At 49.7% G+C, this 25697-nt stretch overlaps 2 protein-coding genes across 4 annotated transcripts in view; one reads left to right on the top strand and one right to left on the bottom strand.

Annotated features, from left to right (window-relative positions):
- Positions 1-1135: 1135 nt before the first annotated feature.
- Positions 1136-25530, bottom strand: ATG16L2 (autophagy related 16 like 2). Of its 3 annotated transcripts, none has more exons than XM_074335813.1 (19): positions 25170-25530; positions 18072-18178; positions 12746-12845; positions 12093-12195; positions 8327-8400; positions 7788-8039; positions 7535-7600; positions 7077-7193; positions 5952-6014; positions 5225-5333; positions 4755-4860; positions 3982-4052; positions 3683-3754; positions 3452-3572; positions 3105-3210; positions 2329-2478; positions 2045-2092; positions 1836-1937; positions 1136-1517 (listed from the first exon to the last, which is right to left on the bottom strand). In XM_074335813.1, exons 2-19 carry the CDS (start codon positions 18103-18105, stop codon positions 1430-1432), a joined length of 1782 nt encoding a protein of 593 aa, XP_074191914.1. In that variant the 5' UTR covers positions 18106-18178; positions 25170-25530; the 3' UTR covers positions 1136-1429. The 3 variants fall into 3 exon arrangements, with proteins under 3 accessions (XP_074191914.1, XP_019599938.1, XP_019599939.2); XM_019744379.2 differs by having other exon boundaries at positions 25107-25530; XM_019744380.2 differs by lacking the exons at positions 18072-18178; positions 25170-25530 and adding an exon at positions 14514-14815.
- STARD10 (StAR related lipid transfer domain containing 10) overlaps positions 8021-25697 on the top strand; it is a 48336-nt gene continuing 30659 nt past the window's right edge. The window contains exon 1 of the mRNA XM_074335817.1: positions 8021-8137. The gene's annotated coding sequence lies outside the window, so the exon portion shown is untranslated. The remainder of the gene's footprint in view (positions 8138-25697) is intronic.

The raw sequence follows: 25697 nt of genomic DNA on the forward strand, positions 1-25697 counted from the left end.
CAGGAACTTTACAAATACACACTGAGTCTTTACAACAACCTTTGAGGTGGATACTATCATTATCCCGTTTTACAGATGAGGAAACTAAGGCACAGAGACATTAAGTAACTTGCTCAAAATTATTCAGCTATTCACAGTGAGAAGACGGCCATCTATGAACCAAGAAGCAGTTCTCACCAGACATGAGATGCTCCAATACCTTGATCTCAGACCCCCCACCTCCTGAAGTCGGAGAAATAAATGTTTGTTAAGTCAAAAAAAAAAAAAATCATTCAGCTACTACACAGTGGAGCTGAGATTCACACCCAGCCAGTATGGCTGCAGAGTCCAGGCTCTTAGCTCTCTGCTGCCCATTCTGGAAATGGTTTCCAAAACCCTGGGACTGGCAAAGATTCCCCCAGAGGATACTGTCAGATGATATGAAGGCTGACAGTTCTAGAGTGAAGCCTTTAGCTCTCAGCAGAGTAGACCCCCAGAGGTCAGCCCCCATCACTCAGGGACAGAAGTCCCCTCAGCTGCCTCATGACTGGCAATGGCCGGTTCTGCTGACTCCTCCACCATGCCCCAGGTTGATGAAGGAAGTGGGGTGCCCTGTTGGGTCTGCCTTGTACTTCAGAGGCTTTTTGTGCAGATTAAATCTGATGCCAATGTAAGCGAAGGCCCAGGCCCAGCCCACGGTGCCACCCCCCCCCCGCCCCCCGACTCACAGACACATATGTAGAGGCTGTTCCCCACCCACTCCAGGCTCTGCCTCTGAAGCACCAGGGCTGGTCTAAAGGCACATCACACTCCAGTCAGGACCCTTTCCACCAGGGCCCTTCTAGGCTGCTCCCTCGGAACCCCACAGCCCCTCCTCAGCCTCAGTCTACCATGGGTGCCTGAAGCAGGAAGGCCCAGGACCAGCTTGGACCAACAGTGAAATTCCCATGGCTCCAAGAGCCGGCTGCCTTTTTCTGCCTCTGGCCTTTCTGCACACTGCCTCCTCTTAGACTTGAGCAACACAGAGGCCAGAGCTGGGTCTGCCCAGCTCTGTGCAGGAGGAGAAAAGGGCGCCAAGCTTGGATCTCAAGCCACCCGGCCCAAAGTCCTCTCTGTTCCCTAAATGCTGCAAAGAGGCAAGTAGACACTAGTTTAGGTGCAATTTTTTTCCACTTTTAGTAGAGAAAATGAGGAGACAGAGATAAACAAAAAAATACTATAACCACCCCCTGCCAACCCACACTTTGTTTTTAAACAAATAGGCCAGGTCCTGCCAGGCCTTCTTCCCCACTAAATGCCCTGAGGCCACCCCCACACCCCCACAAACACCACTCCTGCCCATACCCCACCCGCCCGCTGGCCCCGGGGCTGGTGGAGGAGCAGTGGGAAGCTGTTCTCTGGCTTCGGACTTCGGACTAGAGCTCCAGCCCAGGCAGGGGCAGTCGTGGCACTAATGCCAAAGTACAATCTTCCTGGCCTGGTCCGTGCTCACCACGTGGCTCCCGGAGTAGCACCAGGCCACGGCGTTGACAGCAGCACTGAGAAGAGGGGGGGCCAGGCTTCAGGGGTGCACAAGGAGCCTGGCGCTGTCCCTCACTACTGGACCTGGGCAGCCTGAGGTCCTCTCTAAGCCTATTTCCTCACCTGTAAAATGGGCTCCCAGGGCTGTGGTGAGGATAGAATAGAGCACATGTGGAAAGGCACCTTATAAACGGTGAAGGGTTCTGGGAGGCAGGTGTGGGACAAGGGCTGGGGATTCCAGGGCCCAAACATGGAATTGGTCAGCAGGACTGGGGCCGGGGCGGCACTGGCCCTGAGGCTGGGGTGGCAGGAGGGTGGGTGGTGGCCATGCTCACCAGTGGGGTCCCTGTAGGCTTCTCTCCAATTTCCCGGTGTTTACATCCCAGATATAAAGGGCTCCATCGCAGGAACCTGCCAGTGCATAGCTTCTGTCCGGGCTGCAGTGTCCACAGCAGAGCAAGAGAGAGGAGATCACAGGTGAGGACACACACAGACACAATCAGATGGGGCATACCTGCGCACAGCTATGTGCTCACCGACACACCTGAACACGGCTTTGGTCCAGTCAGAACCACACTTGAAGCCATCAGCACTGAGGACAGACAGAGTTGAGTCACAATGGAGGTGGCCACCAGTCCCTGCCCTCAGCCAGGAACTTCAAGAACTTCCTCTCTCCATCAAGGGGTTGGCACCTCAGCAGGCCCTGGTCCAGAAAAGGCCTCCAAGGAGCAACGGCCCCCCTTCCCCCCCCGGAAGGCCTTTTACAGGGGACGAGAGGCCCAGTTGCCCCAGCCCAAGCCACAGGGCCAGCAGCCGTGAGGCAGGCACCTGAACACTTGGCGGATGTTGCTGACACGCAGGTCAATGACCTTGAGTGTGTCATCACGGGAACAGCTGAGCAGGTGCAGGTGATCCTGGCTGAGGCTCAGGGAGGTGACCCGGCCCTGTACAGGGATGACCTGGATGCAGCGGGGCACCCTGAGGAGCAAGGACAGAGATGAGGGGGACAGGCTAAGGAAGTCCTGTTGGGAGGCCCCCCGGTCCCCGAGCACTGGAGCCACAGCTGACGCCTCCCGCTGCAGCCAGCCTCCCCCCAACAGGAATGTAGGCAGCCCTTGATCGAAGCTGGAGCCCCTGAAACCCTAGGGTCACTAAACTAAGTGCCAGAGGGAAAGCAATGGAAGTCTGTCTTTACATGTGTGAAAGAGACAGAGGGTTTCAAATGGCAATCACTGCTCATCAGTAAGGAGAAGTCTGCAGCAGGCCTAGCACCGGCTCCAGCACTGGCTTTTATAAACCATTCAGGCCCAGTGTTGGGCTCTTAGGTTTAAACAACTAAAACTTTTGTTCCTTTTGTTTAAAAAGTAGTAACTAAATGGAAAACGGGGCTTCTACATCTTGGTGGTCAAGGCCCAGGCAGAGTCCAGTGGTAGAACCAAGAGCCACTAAGGTGGCACAGGTGCCCCAGCTGAGCCTTCAAGGGGCCAAGCCCGGCACAAGCTCCCGTCTCTGAGGTACCCTCCACAGCGCCATGCCAGAGAAAAGAAAGAGAACACAGGAGCCTTGTCCCTGTGCCTCCACTACCCATAGCCCAGGCCAGTCACCTGCTGTCCCAGAACCGGATCTTCTGGTCATTGTGACCACTGATGATGACATGGTCCCCACACACCACGTCATTACAGTAGGAAAGGACATTGATGGTCCTGGAGCCTAGGGAACAAGGAGTGGAGCCCCCACCTCAGAGATGGGTTGTCAGGAGCCAGTCCACTAGACATACGAGAACCTGCGTCCCCTGCTTCCCAACCCAAAGCCTGTCACCAAGAAACTGTCAGAAAGCACCAATGGGGGACAGAGGAGGGGTTTTGCAAGATTTCACCCCAAAGATCTGTTCTCAGAATCATTCCCAGAGAGCAGGTTGAGGTCCCTCATAGACAGCCTCGGGGGGGCTCACAGTAAGCACGGTTGAGGTCCCACTCCTTAACAGTCCGGTCTCGGCTCCCAGTCACCGCGTGGTGCCTCGTTAGCTTGAATTTGGCAGCCGTCACCTTGTCTGTGTGTCCAGACAGTGTCTCCTGCCCCCCAGCCCAAATATGGATTAAGGGCATGGCCAAGACTCCATAGCACCCCCTCCAGGCCCAGGCATGACCCCCGACCCCCAGGCTCTCTCCTCATCAGACCTCACCTTGGACTGTGCCTCTCCCACCTTCCAGAGCTGAGCGGCCTGATTATAAGTAGCTGCCAACAGCTGGGAGCCCTGGAGAGATGGGGGTAGGAGGGGTCTTAGACCCGAGCCTGGCCAGGGCTGCCTTAGAGCTTCCCACATCCAGGTCCCCCAGGCAGGCAGGCAGGCAGGAATCTCTGGGCCCAGGGGGGAGGATTCCAGTTCTAGGATACCCATGTGTTCCCTCAGGTCCCAGAGCCCCCACATGCCCCAGGTGTAGACTTGGGGAGGAGAGTTCCCATGCTACTCGGAGGACACACCGAGGGGTCGAAGTCCACACTGGTGATGCTGCCGCCAGCTCCTTCAAGGGTGTGATTGGCCTCCAGGTGACCTGGGGTGACCAAAGGAAGGGGAAGAGACAGGTGCAAGGAGGTCACTAACCTCATGAAAACGAAGGGAGGACTGGGAGTGGGAAAATCAGTCTTTCCCATGTTAGAGAACAGAATTGCTGGGTCTGTTCTCTGGGCCTAGGATGGAGGCTGCACATTCCCAAACTGCCAGTAGGGGGCCCCAAAGGGCAGTTTGTCATCCCACAGGGCTGGAAAGAACCAAAGAAAAGGGACTGTCCCCTAAGTCACAAGGCAAGCCAGGGCCAGGACACCTGGCAACTCACCTCTTCTAGGAAGCCTCCAAGAGTGGACTCTGACTACCCAACACACACCCCTCTACAGAGCCCAGGATAGCTAGCTAATATTGGTCCCCTAAAAGTTCTGAGAGTTCAAATGATAACAGAAGTGGCCTGGTTGGGACCTTCTCTTCAAGGCCTGTCCTTCATGATAGGGGACCCGTACCTCTCCTAACAAGGATCATTTGCGTTCAGCCCTCCCCATTTTGCAGGCCTGGACCCAAGAAGCCTTCTTAAGAACAGTGAGCCCAGAACTCTTGCCAAGGGGTCATCTGGCCGCTGCCACAAGAATGTTCCAGGTGAGGAAACACAAAGAGATCCAAGATCTTTGCCCACCAAGGAGCAAGCTGGGATGGAGGGGGGTCTGGAGAGAAATCACTGGGTTGGCCACAGGGGAGAGGCCCTCACCTCCCACAACATTCCAGAGGTGGATGAGGCGGTCAGCCCCTCCAGTGGCCAGGAGGCTGCTGTTGGGGCCAAAATGAACAGCATTCACCTCAGAGAGGTGGGCATCCTGTGGGGAAAAGAGAAGATTGGTGTCCCTGGTCCTTGCCATACAAGCCTCTTTGTGCACGCGCAGCTCAAAGGCTCTCTCTCACTGTGTCTGTGCACGCAAGAGGGTTTCGTCACCTCTGCCTGCAGCCGCCTCCCCCCATGCTATTCACAACTGGCCCTCTGGTCTCCCAGCCTTCTGTCTCTCCCTCTCCAGTCCACGCCCCCATTATAAAAGGCTGAGGGGATCCCATCACTAGCTGTGGCAGGAAAATTCCTGCTCCTGCTGCAGAGCCCAGCCCTGCTTCCCTGCCCCCTTCGGACCACTCCTGGGGCCCACACTCCACATATCAACACCCCTCACATATGGTCAAGCTCCTCCTTACCAGCACATGCTGAGCCCAGGTAGGAAGTCGGGCTGCCACACACACAGGGATGCTCTGGTATCGCTGCTCAGGGATTCCCCCTATTGAGTGGCCTCTCCTCTTCTTGAAACTGGGGAGGAGGGGTCAGGAGGGCATTCAGCAAGGCCTCCTGGCATGGAAGTCTCAAGCTCCCCTGAGGCAGCAACAATAGGAAGCGGACATGAAAGACAGCAGAACATGGCCAGGAGGCACAATAAGCACAGTTCCCAACCCAGCCTGACCCCAGGGTCAGTGTGGAGATGGGAGGGACACACAGAAAGGCACAGAGGCAAGACAGGGATGGTGGATGCAGAGGAGCCTCAGGGCTGGGGTTTCAGCCCTGGCCATGCCACTGCTTGGCTCTGTGACCCTAAACAAGTTCCTGACATTTCTGAAACTCAGTTTCCCCACTGAGTGGTAGTTCCTGTCTGGTCTCAGGCTGGAGCTCTTGGTCCCCTGTGAGGAAACTGGATGAGGGACAGAGCCTGGAGGATAGCCAAGCAGGGGCCAGAAATGAGGCCATGCACCCAGCTCCTACCTCTGGGGCTCAGCAGAGACTCACGCAGCTGCTGGGCAACACAAGGATGGACAGACCAAAGTGTACACACAGACCAAGTCTGGACACCAGGAACCACACACAGGGCTCCAAGGGGCCCCACCCCTTCACACACACAGACACACACACACACACACGCACACACGCACTTACTCCAGAAGACCCTTCACCACATCCACACAGCGGGACAGCGTCAGGGAAGTGGCGGAGGCCGACCTGGGGTATAATGGAGAGAAACATGCTAAGAGACTGGCCAGTAGGTGTGCAAACAGCAGTCATTCCTCCCTTCACTCTGCCAAGGACCCCAGGGCTCATAGCCTTTTAAGCCCAGGATGAGAATTTGGCTTCTTTAGGACCAGGAGAGCGGGATGACCCAGAACAGTCCCAGGAAGGTGGAGACAGGGAGGGAATTGGCAGTGAAGTCTTCCAAAGTTTCCACCATGATGGTAAGAACTGCCTCACCACCCGAGTGCCCAACAAACATTCCTGGGAGGCTGACCTGGGGCCTACAGAGGGGGTGGTGGTGAAGGTACCCCCAGGCTGTGATGGCATAAGGCTGGGGGCAGGGAGGTGGGGGAACCTAGACCTGCTGAGACCTCAAATTTGCCCAAAAGAGGGTATGTCCTAGGGTGACTTGGCCCACGAGGGCTGCCATGGGCTTTGGGGACCAGCGTCTTATGCCCCTCCCCAAGGTTCCTTCACTGCCCTAAGGCCTGGACACCAGTGATTGGTAAGGAAGGGCTGGAGGAGCGCCTTCAGGCTGGGGAATGGGGCAGGGAGGAATAGCCTCACTACCAAGCAAAGGAAGACAGATGGGGAGATTGAGAAGAGGGGCCCAAGGACTGTCGCCCAAATCAGGTCCCACCATGTGAGCTGACATCTACTACACATGCCTAGATGTCCACACACACTCAGGTATGCTCACCCAGGCTTGCAAACTCATGTGCTCTCCCGTCTCTGTGTATGCACACACATGCCTGGACAGCTGAGCCATGGGCCTTCCCCACAGATTCCCTCCTGGTGACACCCTTCACCAGCCTGACACCCCACCCCCAGAGATCTGGTCCAGGGAAGGAGAAAACGGTGAGGACAGGAGTTTGGGTCCTGAGGTGGCACTGACTCCACATGGCTCCAGGAAGTACAGGTCAGACCTGTTCTGGGAGGTCTGAGGTGTACCCCAGCATCTCCCCAAAACCCCTCCCAACCGAAGAGCTGGCTCAAGGTCCTAGAGGAAGACTCTGGGATGGGTCCAGCTCAGAACTCTGGGACAGTACTCACCTGAAGGACCTCTTCCACTTCTCATCAGCCTCACTCTCCAGAAAGTGGGGCTCAGCAGGCAGGGCAAGAGTCATCTCAACCCCTTCCTTGATCCCATCGCCTGGGGTGTCTGGGTTCCTGGGAAAGGAAATGGAGCTCAGGAAGTCCAAGGGACCAGGCCAGCCCTCCCTGCCACAGCATCCGACAAGGAGAACATGCGCAGACCCGGTGATGAGGGGTCCATTTGGGTGCATGTGCGGTGGGCCTGCATGCTGGCTCCCCTGAACACACTGTCTGCATGTGCCCTGGGGGCTCGGTCTACGTGGGGGGCCCCAGCACCGCAGCTGTGCACACGTGTATGGGTGGCCACAGGCAGGTGTGGGGCAGGGTAGAACTGGAGGCAGGGGGCCCGGGAGCAGGGAGCTCCAGAGCACGGGGCAGAGTCAGAACCGAGGCTCCCAGCGCACCGCCACTCTTACTCGCTGATGCTCACTGTCCGCTTGACAGCCTTCTTCAGCTCCTGAGACACCCGCGCCTGCTTGGCCCTGGGGGCAGAAAAGGATCCTGCGAGCCAAGCGCTGGACGTTGCTGCCCTCCTGCGATGCCCGGGGTGGGTCCCCTGTCCTTGGGGAGGTGAGCGGGGATGCCGTCCCCCGAGGGCGGGGCCGGACCCCTCCCAGACAGGGGGCGTGACCGCTCGCCTCCCCGAGGGGCGGGACCGGGCGTTCTCACCTCTCGCGGCGCTCGATGCGCAGGTTGCGCTCGGCGGCTGCGCGCGCCTTGCGCTGCACCAGCCGCTCCAGCAGGTCGCGCGCCTCCTCCTCGAGCTTGCGCAGTGCCGCCTCCTGAAGCCTGGTGTGCGCGCGGAGCGCCTCGTAGGCCGCCCGCTGAGCGGCGTGCCGCGCCCGCCGAGCGTTCACCTGCCAGGCCTGCTGCGCCCGCGCCTCCTGCAGCTGCGCCACGCGGGCTTCCAGAGTCGCAAGCCTGGAACAGGGGGCAAGCCAACGTCACCGCCCACCGCCCAGCGGGGACGGATTTCAGAGCTGGGACAGACTTGCCATTGGCCACCGCCCGCCAGGCAGGTAAGGCAAGTCTCCCACCCAGCTTTCCACCCTCAGAGTCCTGCGGTTCCGGGCGTTAGGGGACGTGAGGAAAGCTGCCGGGCCCTGCTGGAGACATGCGGGGTCACCCCGTTCCCCTTCCCCGGCAGAAATGGCCCGAAGCCTCCCAGGGGTGGGCACGGTCCCTCTGGCACCCGCCCTGCCGCTCACGTGCTCTGCCGCTCCTCCAGCTCAGACTCCAGGGCGCCCAGGGCTGCGCTCTTCACCACCACCTGGTAGGCCATCTGGGGGCAGTTAGGGGCCAAACAGGTGGGCCTCTGTGTAGGATTTCAGCCAGGGTCTGCTACTCCACCCACCCGCCCCCTTACTGAAAAGCAAACTGAGGTTCAGGTAAACTTAGGGTCTTGCACGGTAATGAACCGCTTTTTCATGGAGTAATGGAGGGCCTTAGGCTCTGGAGGCGAACACCAGAGTTTCAGCCTGGCATCGCCACGTATTTTCTCTGTGACCCAGAGGTAGTCATTTAACTTCTCTGAACTTGCTCTGTTTCCTCACCTGTAAAATGGGAGTCATAGTGCTTACCTCATAAGATAACAAGGAACTATTATAAGAAACAGTATTTCAAATAATGGCAATTTAAAAATATTTTTTTATATAGCACTTATGTGTGCCTTGCCTTGTTCTGAGCATTCTACGCATATTAACTCTTTTAATCCTTGTAACAACACTGTGAGGTAGCTGCTGCCATTCTGACCATTTTACAGATGAGGACATTAACACAGAGAGGTTAAGTGTCTTGCCCAAAGTCACACAGCTAAGTGGCAGAGCTGATATTGGAACCCAGCCACCTACCGTGTTTCCCCGAAAATAAGACCTAGCTGGACAATCAGCTCTAATGCGTCTTTTGGAGCAAACATTAATATAAGACCCGATCTTATTTTACTATAACATAAGACCAGGTATATAATGTAATATAATATAATGTAATAATATTAATATAAATATAATACCGGGTCTTACATTCATTTTTGCTCCAAAAGACGCATTAGAGCTGATTGTCCGGCTAGGTCTTATTTTCAGGGAAACATGGTAACATTAAGCTCCAGGTAGAGGGCTGATCTACAGAAGGGGTTCAAGGGGTGTGGGTTCTGTTTCCCACCTCTCCATCTCCTGGCCTACCCAAGCATAGATCCCAGAGACTAACAAGGAGCCCTGAGAAGAGGCACATAGGCTAAGGAACGGGAATGGGCTGTGGGAGCACAGGGCCTCGATTGAATACTGGAGCTGCCCCACAGCCCACGAGTGGGAGGAAGGGTTCTCTCATCTATACCCCTGCCTCACTGAAAAGTCCTTCAACCAAGAGCCAATGCTGGGCAAGCCAGAGATAAAGCTCAACTCCCACCTTTTGGGGCTGAGGGATCAGTGGGAGAGACAGACCCCAGGCAAAGCAGTTCCCACCATTGTGGCAAGAGGAACATGAGGCAATAACCAAGGCTGGTGCTCTGTCGCTAACCTGTTCCTGTTCTTTCTCACGTGGATCTGGTGAGGGGCGGATTGAGAAGCAGGGTTAGTACTGTCCACCTGCACTGACAGCTCCCTGCGTGAGTGGGCCTGGGGAGGCAGGGAGGCCTGCTTTCATAGCTGGCCCAGTTTCTAACATTTATAATTCCTTTCACCACTAAGCAATCTAACCACGACTCCCACTTCCTCACCTTCATTACTTTCATTAATGTTTTGGTATTCAGTATTTCTATCTAATGCTTTCCAAAACTCAAATAATAGAGATGGAAAACAGATTAGTGGTTAGTTGGAGTTAGGGATGGTTGAGGGAAAGGGGTAAGTTGTGAATAAAACGAGCTAGCAAGTGAGAGATCTCTGGTGATGAAACAGTGCTGTGTCTTGATGGTCACACAAATCTACACGTGACAGAATGACAAAGAACTACGTACGCTTCATACCAATATCAATTTCCTGGTTGTGTGTGCTATAGTTACCTAAGATGTAACCAAAGGGGGAAATTGGGTAAAGGGTATACAGGACCTCTCTGTACTGTCTTTGCAGCTTCCTGTGAATCCATAATTATTTCTAAATAAAAAGGTAAAATAATAACAATAATAATACATGCTTGTTGTGATGTGTGAAACTAAGAATGAAAGAGAAAGCCCCTCCTCATCCCCTGGCGTAGCCAATGGGAGCTGACTGGTGTGTGTCTGCGGAAGTGATGGGGAGGCAGTGCTGAGGGTGAGGGGCGTGTGGAAGTATCCCAGGCAACGGGAACCGTGAGCACCGAGCCAAGAGAGTGGCAGGATATGTGTGTGTGTGTGTGTGTGTGTGTGTGTGTGTGTATATATATATATATATATATATACCAAACTGATCATGGGGAGATGTGGCAAAAGGGCTTTTATTTTTTTACTGTATGGACTTCTGTTCTCTTGAAATGTTCACAGGTATGTATTATATATTACTTGTCGTTTTGTAATGGAAGTCATTTTTTATTAAACTATCTGCTGTATGGAGAATGGATGGAGGTGCCAAGGGGGTTAGTCATCCAGGGAGTAATGAGGGTAACTTGGACCAGGTCCGATATGGTACAGGAAACAGAGAGAAATTGATGGATTTGGAGACAACACCATGAGCTGGTGACTAGCTGAGAACAGAGGGCTGGAAGGGGTCAGGGGTGCCCCTAGGTTTCCAGCCTAGTGACTACCAATGGAGGGGGACACGATCTACCTCATTCATCACTCAGTCTACGGATATTCATTAGCATGGCGTGTGGAGACAGGCCCCGGGGATGCAGTGGAGGCAAACGAAAGGCAGCCGAGGCATTGGGCACTCACAGCCCAGAGGGGGCTCGGATGTTTAAGAATCACCTCTCAAATGTCAAGTTACACTACAACAGGGCAACTACAACAGGGAGAGACTCTCACGGAGTTCACAGCCCCGTTCCCACACTCATTGGGCAAGTGACTTGGCATATTTACTGGCCTATCAGTCTCCCCCAGGGGACTGGAAGCTCTGTGGGGCCAGGTCTTGCTTACTGCTGCATTCCCTATGCCTTGGATATAGCAATTGTCAGTAAATATTGTTAAAAGAATGAATGGAGAGCACAGAGGTGGATTTGTATCAGAGGGAATTCAAATCCTGGCTCTGCCTCTCTAAGCCTGTTTCCTCTGTAACCATAAAGTTGTGTAGGATTGGCTAAAATAATGCTTATCCCAGTGCCTGCATGGTGTCGCCTCAGTGTGGTGTTGGCCATTTTATTATGGGGCGATGGTGAGTCTGATTTTAGATGTTAAGTCCAAAATGCAGCTGAGCAGGAGCGTCTGAGCTGAAGCGAAGGCTGGGCTAGAGACGGGTCTGAGAGTCAGCAAACAAAGTCTCGGGGGCTGTGGGGAGTCAGTGGACACACCTGAGCTCCAAGGAACAGTCACACATAAAGGAAGGCGGGAAGGAGCCAGAGAAGAAAATTCAGAAGCAACAAGTACAGAAATGAGAGGAAAACCAAAAGAGTGTGATGAAACAAGCCAAGAGACACCGGGGTGGGGTGGGTGGGGGGAACAGCAGTGTCAGGTGAAGGTAGGGCAACCTGCCATGGAGGTGGACCACCGTACTACCTTACTCGTTTAGTCTGCAAATGTGTATTAAGCATCAACTGGTGCTAGGCCCTGAGGCTGGCAGGGCGAGTGGTGAGCAGAGCAGGCTGGACCATCCAGAAGGGGAAATAGGCCACCTGGGCCCTGTACACCTCACACTCCTCCCTGAGCTCTCACCTCACTTCTTCCAGCTGCTGTTGAAGCCCACTTCATCCTGGGCTGCCAGAGCCAAGTTAGAGAGCAGTCTCACCCCTGTCCAGCCTCATGGGACTTGGGGAATGTCCCTCACTCGCTGGCTCCCTTGGACCACATCTCCCAGCCCCCAAAGTCCTAGATCCTGGCCCCACCCCATTTCTCTGTCAGACCCCAGCCCAGCCTACCTCACCACAGTCCAGCTGTATCTTCTCCTCCTCCTCCTGCCACTTCATCCTCAGAGTGGCTAGTGATAGCACTTGGTCTGAGTCAGGCCCCGACTCCTTCTCCCTGCCAACCAACCAAGAGAGCGGTGCTCCTTGTCTCTCCATTCACCCAGGCATGTGCATGAAGAGCCTGAAACTAGAGCCACGAACTTTCCCCTGAGGGAGGTGGGAGCCAGAAAGCTTGTAGAGGAAAGAGCACATCTCCAGAAACAAATTGCCCATGACTCCTCGGCTCAGGGAGTTCCCCAGGCCTTGGGTTCCATGGCCAGGACCCTCCTCAAGAAACACCTCCCAAATCTGAGCCCCAACCCATTCCTGGTTCTCCTCTTCACTCCCTCTTTGGAATATGTAGGAAGACCCTTTCTGTAGGTATCAGGTAGGGAACAGGGAGACAGAGAAGGGGAAGGAGATGGGACTGATGCAGAGATGGACTGAGACGAGTGGGAGAGGACATTCTAAGCAGCTGGCTTGGGGAAAGGCTGAAGAGCCCACCTTCGCTTCCCCTGGGCAGCAGTGAGGGGCCACTGAGGGGCCAAGGAGAGAATGAACCCAGCACAGGCAATCAGGGCAGGGCCCAGGCAGCGCTCTGTGACCCTGAACACACATACACTCACCAGGGGTCCTGGTGGGTAGCAGGAGTGACATCATCGGGCTCTGGCTGCAGCTTCTCTGAGAACCGGGCCAGCAACTCAGCCTTCTCTAGGAGGCGGTTATCTAGGGGTGCAAGAGGGTGGGTGAGCCTGGGGTAAAGACAGACACTTTCCAGGAGATTCCAGGCATACAAATTACCTCGGGCTGGGAGGGCTGCAGGAGCCCAGAGGTGCAAAATGGCAGAGTACTGGCAGACGGGGCTCTGCCCTTTGCCTGAGACATATTTGTGCAGCTCTGCCAGGACCTGCAGCCCTGGGTAACAGCCTCCTCATAACACTAGCCCCCAGGGCCTCCAAGGAGAAAACCTGCTCTCCCAGTGACAACGATGACCAGTGCTGCGGAAGGAGATGACTGGGCACTGCCCACTGAGGGTCCTGAGAAAAGAAGGGGCCAGGGATTGATCCTACCACACACACACAGGGCCAGGCCTGGCCCCAGAGAGTGATGAAACAAGCTAAGCTCCACCTGTGGCTTACTTCCCCTCCAGGGCCTCTAACTTTCTGCACTAAAAACAATCCTGACTGCCCCAGGATGGTGTAAGGTTACCCCCAACACCGGGCCTGGCCCTTGAGCAATTATCCGACAGACCTCAAGTTTGTAGTTTCTGTTTGACCCTAAAACACACCTCCTCCACTCCCATTCGAGGCCACTTCCTTTTTTTTTCACCAATTCCATGATAGGATGGGGGTGATAAGCCCAGGCCTAGCTCCTCAGCAGCCTTCCCTCACCCAGTCCCCTGCCTGTGTCACTTCCACCAAGGTCACCAGCCTAGTTCACACACAAAACCCTCAGGGACATTGCACTGGCCTCCCAGCAAAGCTAAAGATGCTATTTTGCCCACTTTATGGGTGAGAAATCTGAGGCTTAGGGATATGACTTGCCCAAGACCATAGAGAAGACTGGACCTTCCCTGTGTCTGATTTCAGCCCTCCAGGGTCTCTTCAAACACATCTGCAGCTGGTTGGGGGGTGGGGTGGGGTGTCAGTTAAGCATCAACCAAGATTAGACCCAGTGATGAAGCTGGAGGGATTGTGGTTAGACTTTCAACCCCAGACATACAATGTCAGGTGAACAGAGGCATTACACACAGGTGCACACCTGTGTATCCCACTTGAACTACCATGCCCCCTCCTGACCACCTTCCCTGAAACAACTCTGTGAGGGTCTGACTACCCGGGCTCAGCCAGCTCCCTCCGCAGCCTGGGCTTCCCTGTTTCTCCCTCCGGCGACGGATGTCTGGGCACAAAGGTGCTCCAAAAACCTGAGCCAGGATCACCTATCAGTGGCAAAGCCTGAGGCTGAGCTTACTCCTTCCCGCAACTGGCCAAGAAGTAGCTGCGGTGAAGTCTTGCGTTTTCACTGCTATGGGGACCAAATGCACACCAGGAATGACCGGCGGGGACACAGGAGACGACAAAACCAACACTGGATGAGGAATCGGGCCTCGGAAGCCCAGCTCGTGGGCGGCAGAGCCGACCCTGAGGGGGAAGAGACCAGGGGCACCAGGAGTGAGCTCCGTCCAGGAAGGGACTCCAAGGAGAACCTAAGTTGGAAAGGGCAGGAATGTGACTAGTCGGAGAAGGGGGGTAACAGAGAGGGGATCCAGCAGGCCCGAGGCTTCGGAGGCAGGAAGGCTTTGGTGTGCTTGAGTCACAACGGGAGAAGCCAGGCACTCTCCCTGAGCCCCGTCCCCTCCACGGCCATCTCCTAAGTCCCCCGGGGCGCACTCACAGGCTGGCACCAGCTCCAGGAAGAGTGCCTTTTGCATGCGGTCCCTCTGCCGCAGCTGCCGCACGATGTGGCGTTTCCAGCCAGCGGCGGAGCCTCCCGTGCTGTAGGACCCGGCCATGGCCTCTCTCCCGCCTGCCGCGCTCCTACCGAGGCCGAGAAAGCGGGGCGGGCCTTGAGGGGACTCCGTGACGTCAGGGGGAGGGCTGTGGCGGGGAATCCCCGGATCGTACCAAGAGCGTACTTGGGGGGAGAACGGAGAGCAACCGTGGGGGAAGCCGCCCCAGAGTCTGCACCACGGGGACTCCACAAAAAATTATCACTTAAGTGGGGGCTCCTATTGCTGTCAGGTAATAAGCGGGACTCGAGGTCGGAGCCTCCGGGGCGGCTTCCCCCGTGCCTGTTGGCGCGCTTCGCAGGCGGGGCCTCCAGGGCCGGTGCTCTTCATTTAACCTCACAGCTCCAGGACCGAATTAACAGCGACAGATGCTGGTCCACGCCCCCCTGGAGCAGGTGGAGCTCTAGGCTCGAGACCTGGAGACCTCCTCACTCCTGGCCCCTGACCTCAAGGCGCTCAAGGTCAGTGAGGGGAGGCGACCCAGGCACAAGGCACACACAGTATGACAGCGAGATAAGAAAGCACTTAGAAGGAAGGAACTGAAGGGAAGAGGCCCTTCTTTCCGGAGATAATGGCATTTGAGTTGGGTTATGAGGGATGAAATAAGAGTTGGCCAGGAGAGAGCAAAGGATTCCACGCAGCGGGAAGAACAAGTGCAGAGGTTCCATGACATAAAAACTTGGTGAATTCGGGCCTGGGAGGACAGGAAGCAAAACTGTCCTTGTGGGGAGCAAGGTTTAGGGAGCCGTTGGTCACAGAAAATTTAGGTCCTTGAGAGTTGAAGGGATGCAGCTGATTTCATCTAGCAAATCCCTGGCCCAGAGTGCAGAAGTGGCTTGCCTAGATCACGCAGGAGTGGGTGGCTGAGACTCAGGGCTTCGCAATCGGTTCACTTTATTTGGTTGGCCTCTGGAGGGGCAGCAACGTCTCTTGCATGTACTCTTGACAGTGAATCATGGATTTTAGGAAACGGTCATAAAATTATCTCCAGCAAGACCCTGGTCCAGAGCTCTCTGCAGACACAGGCTAGTGTGAAGAAGGAAAGGAGGGATTCACTAGGTCCAGCTTCACTCTGGGGTGCACTGTGTAAGGCCCCAGCAGGCCCTGCTCTCAGTGAATGAATGCAGACTTGTTTATCCCCAAGAAACGAGAGAAATTTGGCAATGTTGGGGAACCATACCGGCCCTGGAGGCGACAGGTCTGTTGAGATGTGGATGGAGATGTGTCATAGGACTTGGAAAGCAGTAAATGCCAGTAACACCCCGGGAGAGTGTACCCTGCTCTGCTTTGAAACCACAATGAACTGAGATCAGCTCCCCTCATTTCCTTTGCACATGTTCCTTTGGAACACTTTCCCCTCTAGTCAGCCTGACTCCTACTCGTGGGTCACCTCCTCCAGGAAAACTCCTGCTCCTGCACAGAGTTAAGGCTTCTCTCACCCCAGCCCCAGCCTAGCCTATCTGTGGAAGGAGTGGATGGTAGGTGTTAACATTCACTAGAAGGCGTGCCCAGGAGAAGGGCATGGTACCCATGGAGGCCAATGGCCAATTGGCAATAATGATGAATTCCCTTTAGGATGAGGGTACCTGGGGACATCATCAAAGGAGCTGGGGCTCTGTGCATTGAAGGGTAATTAACCGGCCTCTGCCTAGCTGTGAGGTGCAAAAGTGCTATTTCTCTCAGATGAGGAGTCACATTGAGTCAGGGGTTCCTAATCCTTTTTTAACTCACAAAACATTCTTAGGAAATTTTAAATACTTTGTCATTTTTGAATAGTATACGATCTTCTATCTTTAGACTATGAAAATCTGTATTATAAAGGTCACTTAAAATTTTGGGTCACGTTCATAATACATGAAGACAAATGTCTCTTTCTCACATCTAACATGCTGTTTAATTTATCTTGAGTTATGTTAGAAAAACAGGATTCAATGACCAATAAATATAAAAAGTGATTATATCATGACTTAGAGACATAATGTACTTTAGAAAATAGTTTGGAACTTGCTACTGGGTTAGGCATCTCCTGGCAGCCAAAGTGATTGTTTAAAAACTTGAGTCGGCTCATGTTATTCTTACCTAAAATCCTCCTAAAGTTTTCCAGCATATTCAAAGCAAACTCCACCCCCTTTCCCTGGCCTTCAAGGCGCTGCCTGATCTGGCTCCTGCCCATATCTTCTGACCTTACCTCTTTCTACTCTGTGAATAAGGCCTTATGCACAATACTGAAATCACTGCCAAATTCAGTCCCACTGTGGCACCTTCACACTGGCTGTCCCCTATTCCTGGTGCTTTACCTCCAGAAATTGCAGGGGCTGACACTACCCCTTCTTTCAGAAGACCTTCCCTGTTCTCCCAATCTGAAACAGCCCCCACCCCAGACACTGTCTACATCATCCAGTTGTTCTTCCCTTCAGGGCACTTACATTCCCAGAAAGATCGTGTTTCTGTGTTGTTTAGTTGTTTATGTTTTGTCTCTCCTATCAGGCTGGAAGTTCAGGAGAGCCAGCACCAAGTCAGCTTTGATCCCAGCTCTGTCTTCAGCGCCTAGAATGGGGCCTGTCACCAGTTGAGTAGGTGATTAGTGAATATTAACTATTGTTGTGGTTTGGAAAATATGCAAAATGGGTTTTCATGGCCCCTGCACTAAGAAGTTTTGAATTCAAAATTGTAATTATTTTTAATTGAAAAATAAATCACATGCACTAGCCAAATATTCAAATAGTACAAAAGTAAGTCTCTTTGCCTCACACCTTTTTACTGGTCAGGATAGAACAGGCTGTTCTATGGTCTTTCAGTTATCTATTACTTAATAAAACTTTTTCTTACTATCTCATGATTCTGAGTATTGGCTGAGCTCAGCTGGGTGATTCTCATTTTGAGTCTCTTATGGGGTCTCAGTCACAAGCAGGACTGGAGTAACCAGCCCATGAAGACAGCTGGGCTGGTTACTAATGAGGGCTTGCTCTGGCAAGAGATGCTGGCAGTTGGCTGGAGGGACAATTAGAGCTGGAAACCGAAGTGCCTCCACGTAGCTTAGGTTTCTCTCAGCACGATTCTAGATTCTGAGAATCTAGATTCTGAGAGAGAGCACCCAAAACAATCATTCCCTTGGTCAAAACCATCACAGTCCAGCCCAGATTCAAGATCAGGAGACGTAGCCCCAGCTTTCAATGAAAGGAATGCCAAAGAATTTTTGGCCACCTTTAATTCACTACGTATGGTACCAAATAAACCTTCATATCTCAGTGGCTTAACACAACAAAGGTTGGTTTCTCACTCATATCACAGTATGGGGTATACAATTGGTGTACTGTTCTCCTCTAGCAGTGACTCAGATCCCAGCGCTTCTACCCAGCATCTCCATCATCTCAAAGTTCTTTGATCCCAACTGCTCAAATGGGACAGAGGTTGGGGGTCGGGAGAGTGGGGAAAAGACTCACACTGCTTAATTGCTTTGGAGCTGAAGTGACACATTCTTCTGCCCTCATTCCCATTGGTGAGATCACGTCTACTAGGAACATTGGGAAATGTAGTCTTCCCACGTTTCCTGGAAGAGAAAAATGGGTGTGAACATTCATTGTTGCTGACACATAATAATTTCCCAATCTCCTTTTCTAGAAGCACCAGCATTAGCAATTTGGTGTTTATCCTTCCAGAAATAACGTATGCATATACAAACACATAAAAACACAATTGTAGCGTTTACCTACTGTTCCACATATTGCTTCTTTACACAACATATTTTCAGTATATCTTAAAGAACTTTCCATATACAGAAATCTACTTCCTTCCTTTTAAAGCTACAAAGCATTTCATCGTGTGGATGTACTATAATTTACCTAATCAGTCTTCTATTGATAAACATTTAGACTACTTCCAATTATTTGCTCTTACTATGTTATACCATACAGCCTTGTACATAGATCTCTGCTTAACTATGTTAGTGAAACTATAGGAGCGTTTCTGTAAGTAATATTTAGAATATACGTATTCAGAAGTTATCATATAGCTTGGTAATATCCAATTAGAAAAAGGTACTAAAACTAAAGTCATTCACAACAGCAACAAAAACTAATATACTTAGGAATGTACCCAAGAAAAAGTTTACAAGCTTCAAATGAACAACATAAGTTAACCTGAATATTTGCAGGTTGGGAAGACTAAAAATAAAATGATAATTTATACAAATTATGAATTCAACATATTCCAATCAAAATCCCAAAAGGATATCTTTTTTGTGGAACTTGACAAGTTGTTTCTAAAACTCATCTCGAAAGAATACCCAAGAAAAAGATTTTTAAAGAATGAGGGAAAACACTATTATAATGAAAGTGCTGTGCTGTTGGTTCAGAAATAGGCAAGATTAATAACAGAATAGAAACCAGAAATAGATTTTCCCGTGTAGGAATTTAATGTACAAGTATGACAAAGGTGATATTTCAATAAGTGGAAAATAGGAGTCTATTCAATAATTTATGTAGGACCATCCAGTTAGAGAAAAAATATAATCAGATTCATTACTTCACACCCTATGCAAAAGTAAATTCCAAATGCGTTATATTATATTATGGCTTATAACTAAAAAAACGATAAAGTTATTAGAAAAAAGTGGGATAATTTATCTATAACCTTGGGATAGGGACCTTCCTAAACGACATGAAAACGCAAAAATCACAAGAGTTAAGATAGATAATTTAGCCACATTGAAATGTAAAATTTCTGAACAATAAAAGACCTTGCCCTTTCAGAATTTCAAAAGCCTTTCTTGCAGAAATGAAAATGCCAATCTTCAAATCCATATGGAATTGCAAGGGACCCTGAATAGCCAAAACAATCTTGAAAAAGGACAAAGTTGGAGGACTTCACACTTCAAGATGTGCTACAAAGCTGCACTAGTAAAAACTGTGTGGTACTGGCATAAGGGTAGACATTAGACCATTAGAAAGTAGAATAGAATTGAGATCCAAAAATAAACCCATGCATCTATGGCCAATTGATTTTTTACAAGGATGCCAAGTCCATTCAATGCGGAAAGAATGGTGTCTTCAACAAATGGTGCTGGAACAACTGGATTTCCATATGTAAAAGAATAAAGTTGGAGCCTTATCTCACACCACGTGCAAAAATTAACTCAAAGTGGATCATAGACCTAAACTTAAGAGCTAAAACTATGAAACTCGTAGAAGAAGCATTGGAGAAAATCTTCATGACTATGATTTCATGCATGTGATACTGAAAACACAGGCAACAAAGGAAAACATAGATAGATTGGACTTCATCAAAATTAAGAATCTTTGTGCATCAAAGGAGACTATCAAGAAAGTGAGAAGACAACCTGTAGGAGAAAATATTTGCAAATACATATCTGATAAGGATCTATTATCCAGAATATATAAAGAATTCCTAAAACTCAACAACAACAAAAACAACACAATTCAAAAGATGAGCAAAGGATTTGAATAGATATTTCCCCAGAAAAGATGTACAAAAGGCCAATGAGCACATGACATGAAAAGGTGCTCAATATTATTACTCATTAGGGAAATGCAAGTTAAAACCACCACTTTAAGATACCACTTTACACCTTCTAGGATGGCTATAATTTTTTTAAATTGTTTTTTAACAGAAAATAAGTGTTATTTGGGAGGATGTGAAGAAACTGGGACCTTTGTACATTGCTTGAAGGAATGTAAAATAGTGCAGCTGCTGTGGAGAATAGTTTGATGGTTTCTCAAAAGTCTAGACCTAGAATTACCATGTGACCCAGCAATTCCACTTTTAGATATATACCCACAAGAATTGAAAGCAGGGACTCAAACAGATATTTATATTTACCCATGATCATTGTAACATTATTCACAATAGCCAAAAGATGGAACAACTCAAGTGTCCATCAACAGATGAATGGATAAACAAAATGGTGTATACACACAATGAAATATTATTCAGCCACAAAAAAGAATGAAATTCTGACATATGTTACAATATGTATGACCCTTGGAAACATATGCTACATGAAATAATTCAGACACAAAAGGACAAATCATATGATTCCACTTTATGAAATATATAGAATAAGCAAAATCATGGAAACAGAAAGCAGATTAGAGGTTACCGGGGCTGGGGGGAGGGAGGAATGAGGAATAATTGCTTAATGTTTACAGAATTTCTGTTTGGGATGATGAAAGAGTTTTGGAAAGAGTGGTGATGGTTACATAACATTGTGAGTGTAATTATTGTCTCTGAATTGTACACTTAAAAATGGTTAAAATGGCAATTTTTATGTTATATATATGAGTATATATATTTTGCCACCACCATAACAAAAAACTCACTCATAAAAAGCAAAAGACACCATATACAAAATAAAAAGAGAGGCAATAGATGGGAAGGAAATACTTGCAACATAATACAGTAGTCCTCCCATCCACAGTTTTGCTTTTCGTGGCTTGTTACCTGAAAGTATTAAATAGAAAGTTCCAGAAAAAAAAACAATAAGTTTGAAACTGCATACCCTTCTGAGTAGCACAATGAAATCTCATGCCTACAGGCTCTTTCCCCCCCAAGATATGAACCATCCTTTGTCCAGTGGATCCACACTGTATACACTACCTGCCCGTTAGTCACTTAATTGTCTCGGTCATCAGATCAATTGTCGAGGTAACACAGTGCTTGTGTTCAAATAACCTTTATATTACTTAATAATGGCCCCAAAGTGCAAGAGTAGTGATGCTGGCAATTTAGAAATGCCAAAGAGAAACTTTATCAAAGATATGTACGTATAGGGAAAAAACAGTACATTTTGAGTTTGGTATTATTTGCGGTTTCAGGCATCCGCTAGGGGGCTTGGAACGGATCCCACTGGGATAAAAGGGGACCACTGTACAGCAAATTAGTAAAATCCAGAAGCTATAAAGAACTTCCACAAGTCAACTAAAGAACAGAAAACCCAGTATAAAAATGGGGAATGACTTCTCAAAAGAGGAAAAACAAATGGTCAATAAAAAAATGAAACTATGCACAACTAGTGAAATGTAAGCTAAAGTACTAATGAGAGGTCATTTTTCACTCATCAGATTGTCAAAATTTAAGAAATTGAGTAATATTTAGAGTTGGTTACAGTGTGGCGAAATGAAGTCCATCATTCCTGTTGGTGGGAGTGTAAATAGATCTAACCTCTTGGGGGGCACTTGGCCATATCACACACACACACACACACACACACACACCCTTGAACCCAGCAGTTGCACTCCAGTGTATGACAGGATGAATGTTACATATATCGTGGAATTTAAGATGGAATTCAATGCCATCCAAAGAAGTTAGATCTGTGTGTCCTAACATTGGAAATATATGTCTGAAATACTTTATAATATTTCTTAAAAACTAACAGGTTTATTTTTTGTGTCTAATATTTGTTTGTTTCTAAATGATGATCTAAAAAGTTCAGCCTGTTGTTTGCAAGCAGTTTTCACAAATGACACCTGTGAGAGTGGGTTGGCTCTATTCTCAGTGCATGAAAAGCTAAATGGGATATGATTATCACATCTACCTTTTCCTTTTCTTTTTACCAGCCATTGCTTTGCAGTCTTAGTGATATCTGGATGTGCCACGTATGAATTTTGATTGGATAAATACAAGAATCTGGTAACAATCACTTAAGGCAAATTTACAAGTTTATTTTTATGCTTCCTTTAATTAGTTGTTTATGTCTATAACCAATGGCCCACTGAAGATTATAACTTGAGTAATATAGAATTAAATTTTAGATAGTTTAAATGTGTGAAATGGTCACAACACTTAGGGTTTGAGGGAAGTGAATTCATCTGTAGCTGATGGGACCCCTCATCTTCCCTACACACCACATGTACTGTGTACTATTGCTTTAAAAGGAAAAACAACTTTGGGGAAAAACTTGTGATTTGGACATCATTCAATATGGGCTCATGTGAATAATGTTTTGAAATGGGCAGGAAAGAGGAAAATGACCCTTTTTTATTTTCTAAGAAGTTAGGTGAAAGTTATAGGAGTAAGAATAAAAACTTCTTTGATAGATGAGATGTAGCAGAGTGGAGTGGGATGCAGTGGCAAGAAGGTCCTTCACAAGGAAATTAAATCCTCAAGATGTAGAAGTGTGTTTGGTTTCAGATGGGTTAGAAAGAAAATCAGGCACAGCTAAAGAGGAAGCTTCCTCCCTCAGCACTCACCCTCAGGCCATACACCCTATGTCTCCCCACCTCCTAATTCTACAGAGCTGGCCAAAGGAGAAAGCCCCAGGCTTGGTGAAGGCAGGTAGCTGTGAAATTCCGAAGGCACCAGAAGGGACTGGGAAGAACATACAGACTGGAAGGGCTTCAAGGGAGGGGACCGTGAGAGATGAAGAGAAGGATACAGGGGGAACCTCCTCTGCAGTCTTCTCGAGGTTCCACCCTTTGTTGAAGGGCCAAGGCCAATCGGCAGAGTAATTCAGTTTCTACCTGCCCTTGCCCCCCACTCCTCTCAACTTTCTAAGGTTTTAGGACATCGACCTATGTGAAAAAGTTGATTCATTGTGATGCAGTTTGAGGACAGTGGGTGAAGAAGTACCTGGCCCAGGTGAGGAAATGTCCCTACCCATCTCATGGTCAGAGGTGATCAGTGCCTTGTTCTTCCTTGGAACACAGCAGTGAAGAGTGGTTACCCCCAATCCACCCCAAAAAAGGTTCAGTTTTGAACACAGTTTAAGGAACCTGTGAGTCAATCAGAAGATGTCCCAGAGGCAGGAGAAAGGCCTGAGCTGGAAGTTGGGGAGTCATTAGTGTATGGATGAAAGTGAAAGAGCTCATCCAAAGAGAGTTTGCAGTGAAGAGAGGACCTGTGACTAACCTGGGGGACACCACCATTTCAGGGTGTCCTCGCCCAATCAGCCAAAGAGCACTAGGGACATACCCATAGTCCAAGTAGGTCAAGTTTATCGACCTATTGCCATGAGGAAGACAACACACCAGAGGAACCAAGTCATGTTCCACTGAACGCAAAGGAAAAGACTTATTAAGGATTTAAGAGAGAGGTGGAGAAGGTGACATTTAAATAAAGCACTATTTTCATGGCTCAAAGCAAAGCAGAATTGTGTGTAAAGAGGCCAATATCAGGTATGGACTGCTAAATGGACCCAGGTCCTGTTTGCTTGGAAACAATAAAGTTAAGATGGATGTGGAATATTCCATAAGGTATTTAAGAAATGCCTTATCTGAATCTCTGCACCTGCGTTGTAAATCCTGTCCGCTTAGTGATTTAGAGACTTCAGACAAGAGTTTCATTTTTACTTATATAATTTCAAACAACAAAGTTTCTGATAGCCTATTTTAGAAAACAAAGTTGCTCAGTGAGTAAGAAAGAATTAGTTACTCAAAGGAGGAGGTGGTTATGACATCTTATAGCTGCAGTGTGTCCTTGGGAAAAACATTGCCTGTTAATTTTGCAGCTGGCTTTATCTGTGTCTGTTACTCCAGCCTGATGAATAGTAGGGCAGATTTTTATAGTCCAAACTAATTTCTAGGTTTTCAAGGGACAAACAATGGAGGAAGAATCAGCAAAGACTGGGTCCAGCCCAGTGGCTCAGGTGGTTGGAGCGCTGTGCTCCTAACACCGAGGTCGCTGGTTAGTTTCCCGCATGGGCCAGTGAGCTGCGCCCTCTACAGCTAAGATTATGAACAACGGCTCTCCCAGGACCTGGGCTGCCGTGAGCAGCTGGAGGTTGGCTCCAGCTGCAGTGAATGGCCAGCAGCTGGCAGAGCTGTTGTGAGCTGCTGTGAGCGGCCCACCGATGACTGGCACCGGCTACTGATAAGCCTCAGCCAGGGGGAGCGCAAGGCTCATAATACCAGCATGGGCCAGGGAGCTGTGTCCTACACAACTAGACTGAGAAACAGCGGCTTGAACCAGAGTGGGGTGGGGCAGAAGAAAGGGAGTAAAAGAAAGAATCTTTAAAGACTAAGAGTAGTGAGTAGACAGAAAAAACACTGAAGTATAAGTCAAAGTAGGCAGGTGATTGTTGGTGCTGAATGCTGCTAAGAGGGCTAGTTTACTGCACCGCTGTGCAAAATGGCAGCCACTAGTCACAGGAGGCTATTTAAATTTAATTAAGTGATTAATTAGATTAAATTTAAATTATTTTAATAATAAATTCAATTAAATACAAATATTTATTCCTCCATGGCACTTAGCTACATGTCACATGTTTGGTGGCCGCAGACTAGTAAGCACTGTATTGGACAATGCAGGTATAGAAAATTTCCATCATCACAAGATGTTCTGTTGATTAAGCAGTAAGAGAACTGTGTCCCAGGCAACAGTGACGCCCCTGGAGTGCAGTCTCCAAGAAGGATGGGAGTTGAAGCCATGTGGAAGTTGCCGACAGATGAGTAGTATTCTTTCTAAACTCAGTCCTAAGAACGCTAATCTCCTATGACAGAGACCGTGTAACTCCTGCATACCTCGAACCGCGAGGTTTCCCAGCCAGAACAAACCCTCTATGGTCTCCAAACTTCATCTCCTACCGTGCCCCACGCCCTTCTTCTGCGTCTCAGGCTCTTGGGCTTCTGGGAAATGTAGTTTTCACAGCGCTCCAATCCCAGAAGGGTTCTAGCCGTGAACTAAGGTTCCCATGAAACAGTGCGTGGGGCCGTGTCGATTCGCTTCATCGCAGCCGCTAAGTCCGCCGTGGGGGGCGCCAGAATCGGCGCCCGAGGCTTGGTGGAGCGATGACTGGGATGCTGGGGTCTCTGGAGAGAAGGAAAATAGGGACCGCGCTGTGCTTCTTCCTTGCTACTCAGAAATCCGCTACTCTGGGGGGGACTTTGGGAGCGTCTGATAATCAACAGTTTGAGAGCCATTGGGCGGCCTCTGGCGGGACGCGCAGGCGCAAATACAAGACCTCGCGGCCTCTGTAAACACGGAAGAACGCCTGCGCAAACAGAGCGACTCTGGATGGACACATGGGGGCGCCTTAGCCAAGATAATATAAATAAATAGTAAGGTAAAGGTCCCGTCATCTTTCTGTTGCGTTTCTCTTACAGTTTGCAAAT

The sequence above is a fragment of the Rhinolophus sinicus genome, linkage group LG06 (assembly GCF_036562045.2).
Source record: "Rhinolophus sinicus isolate RSC01 linkage group LG06, ASM3656204v1, whole genome shotgun sequence".
In the NCBI taxonomy this organism is placed as follows: Eukaryota; Metazoa; Chordata; class Mammalia; order Chiroptera; family Rhinolophidae; genus Rhinolophus; species Rhinolophus sinicus.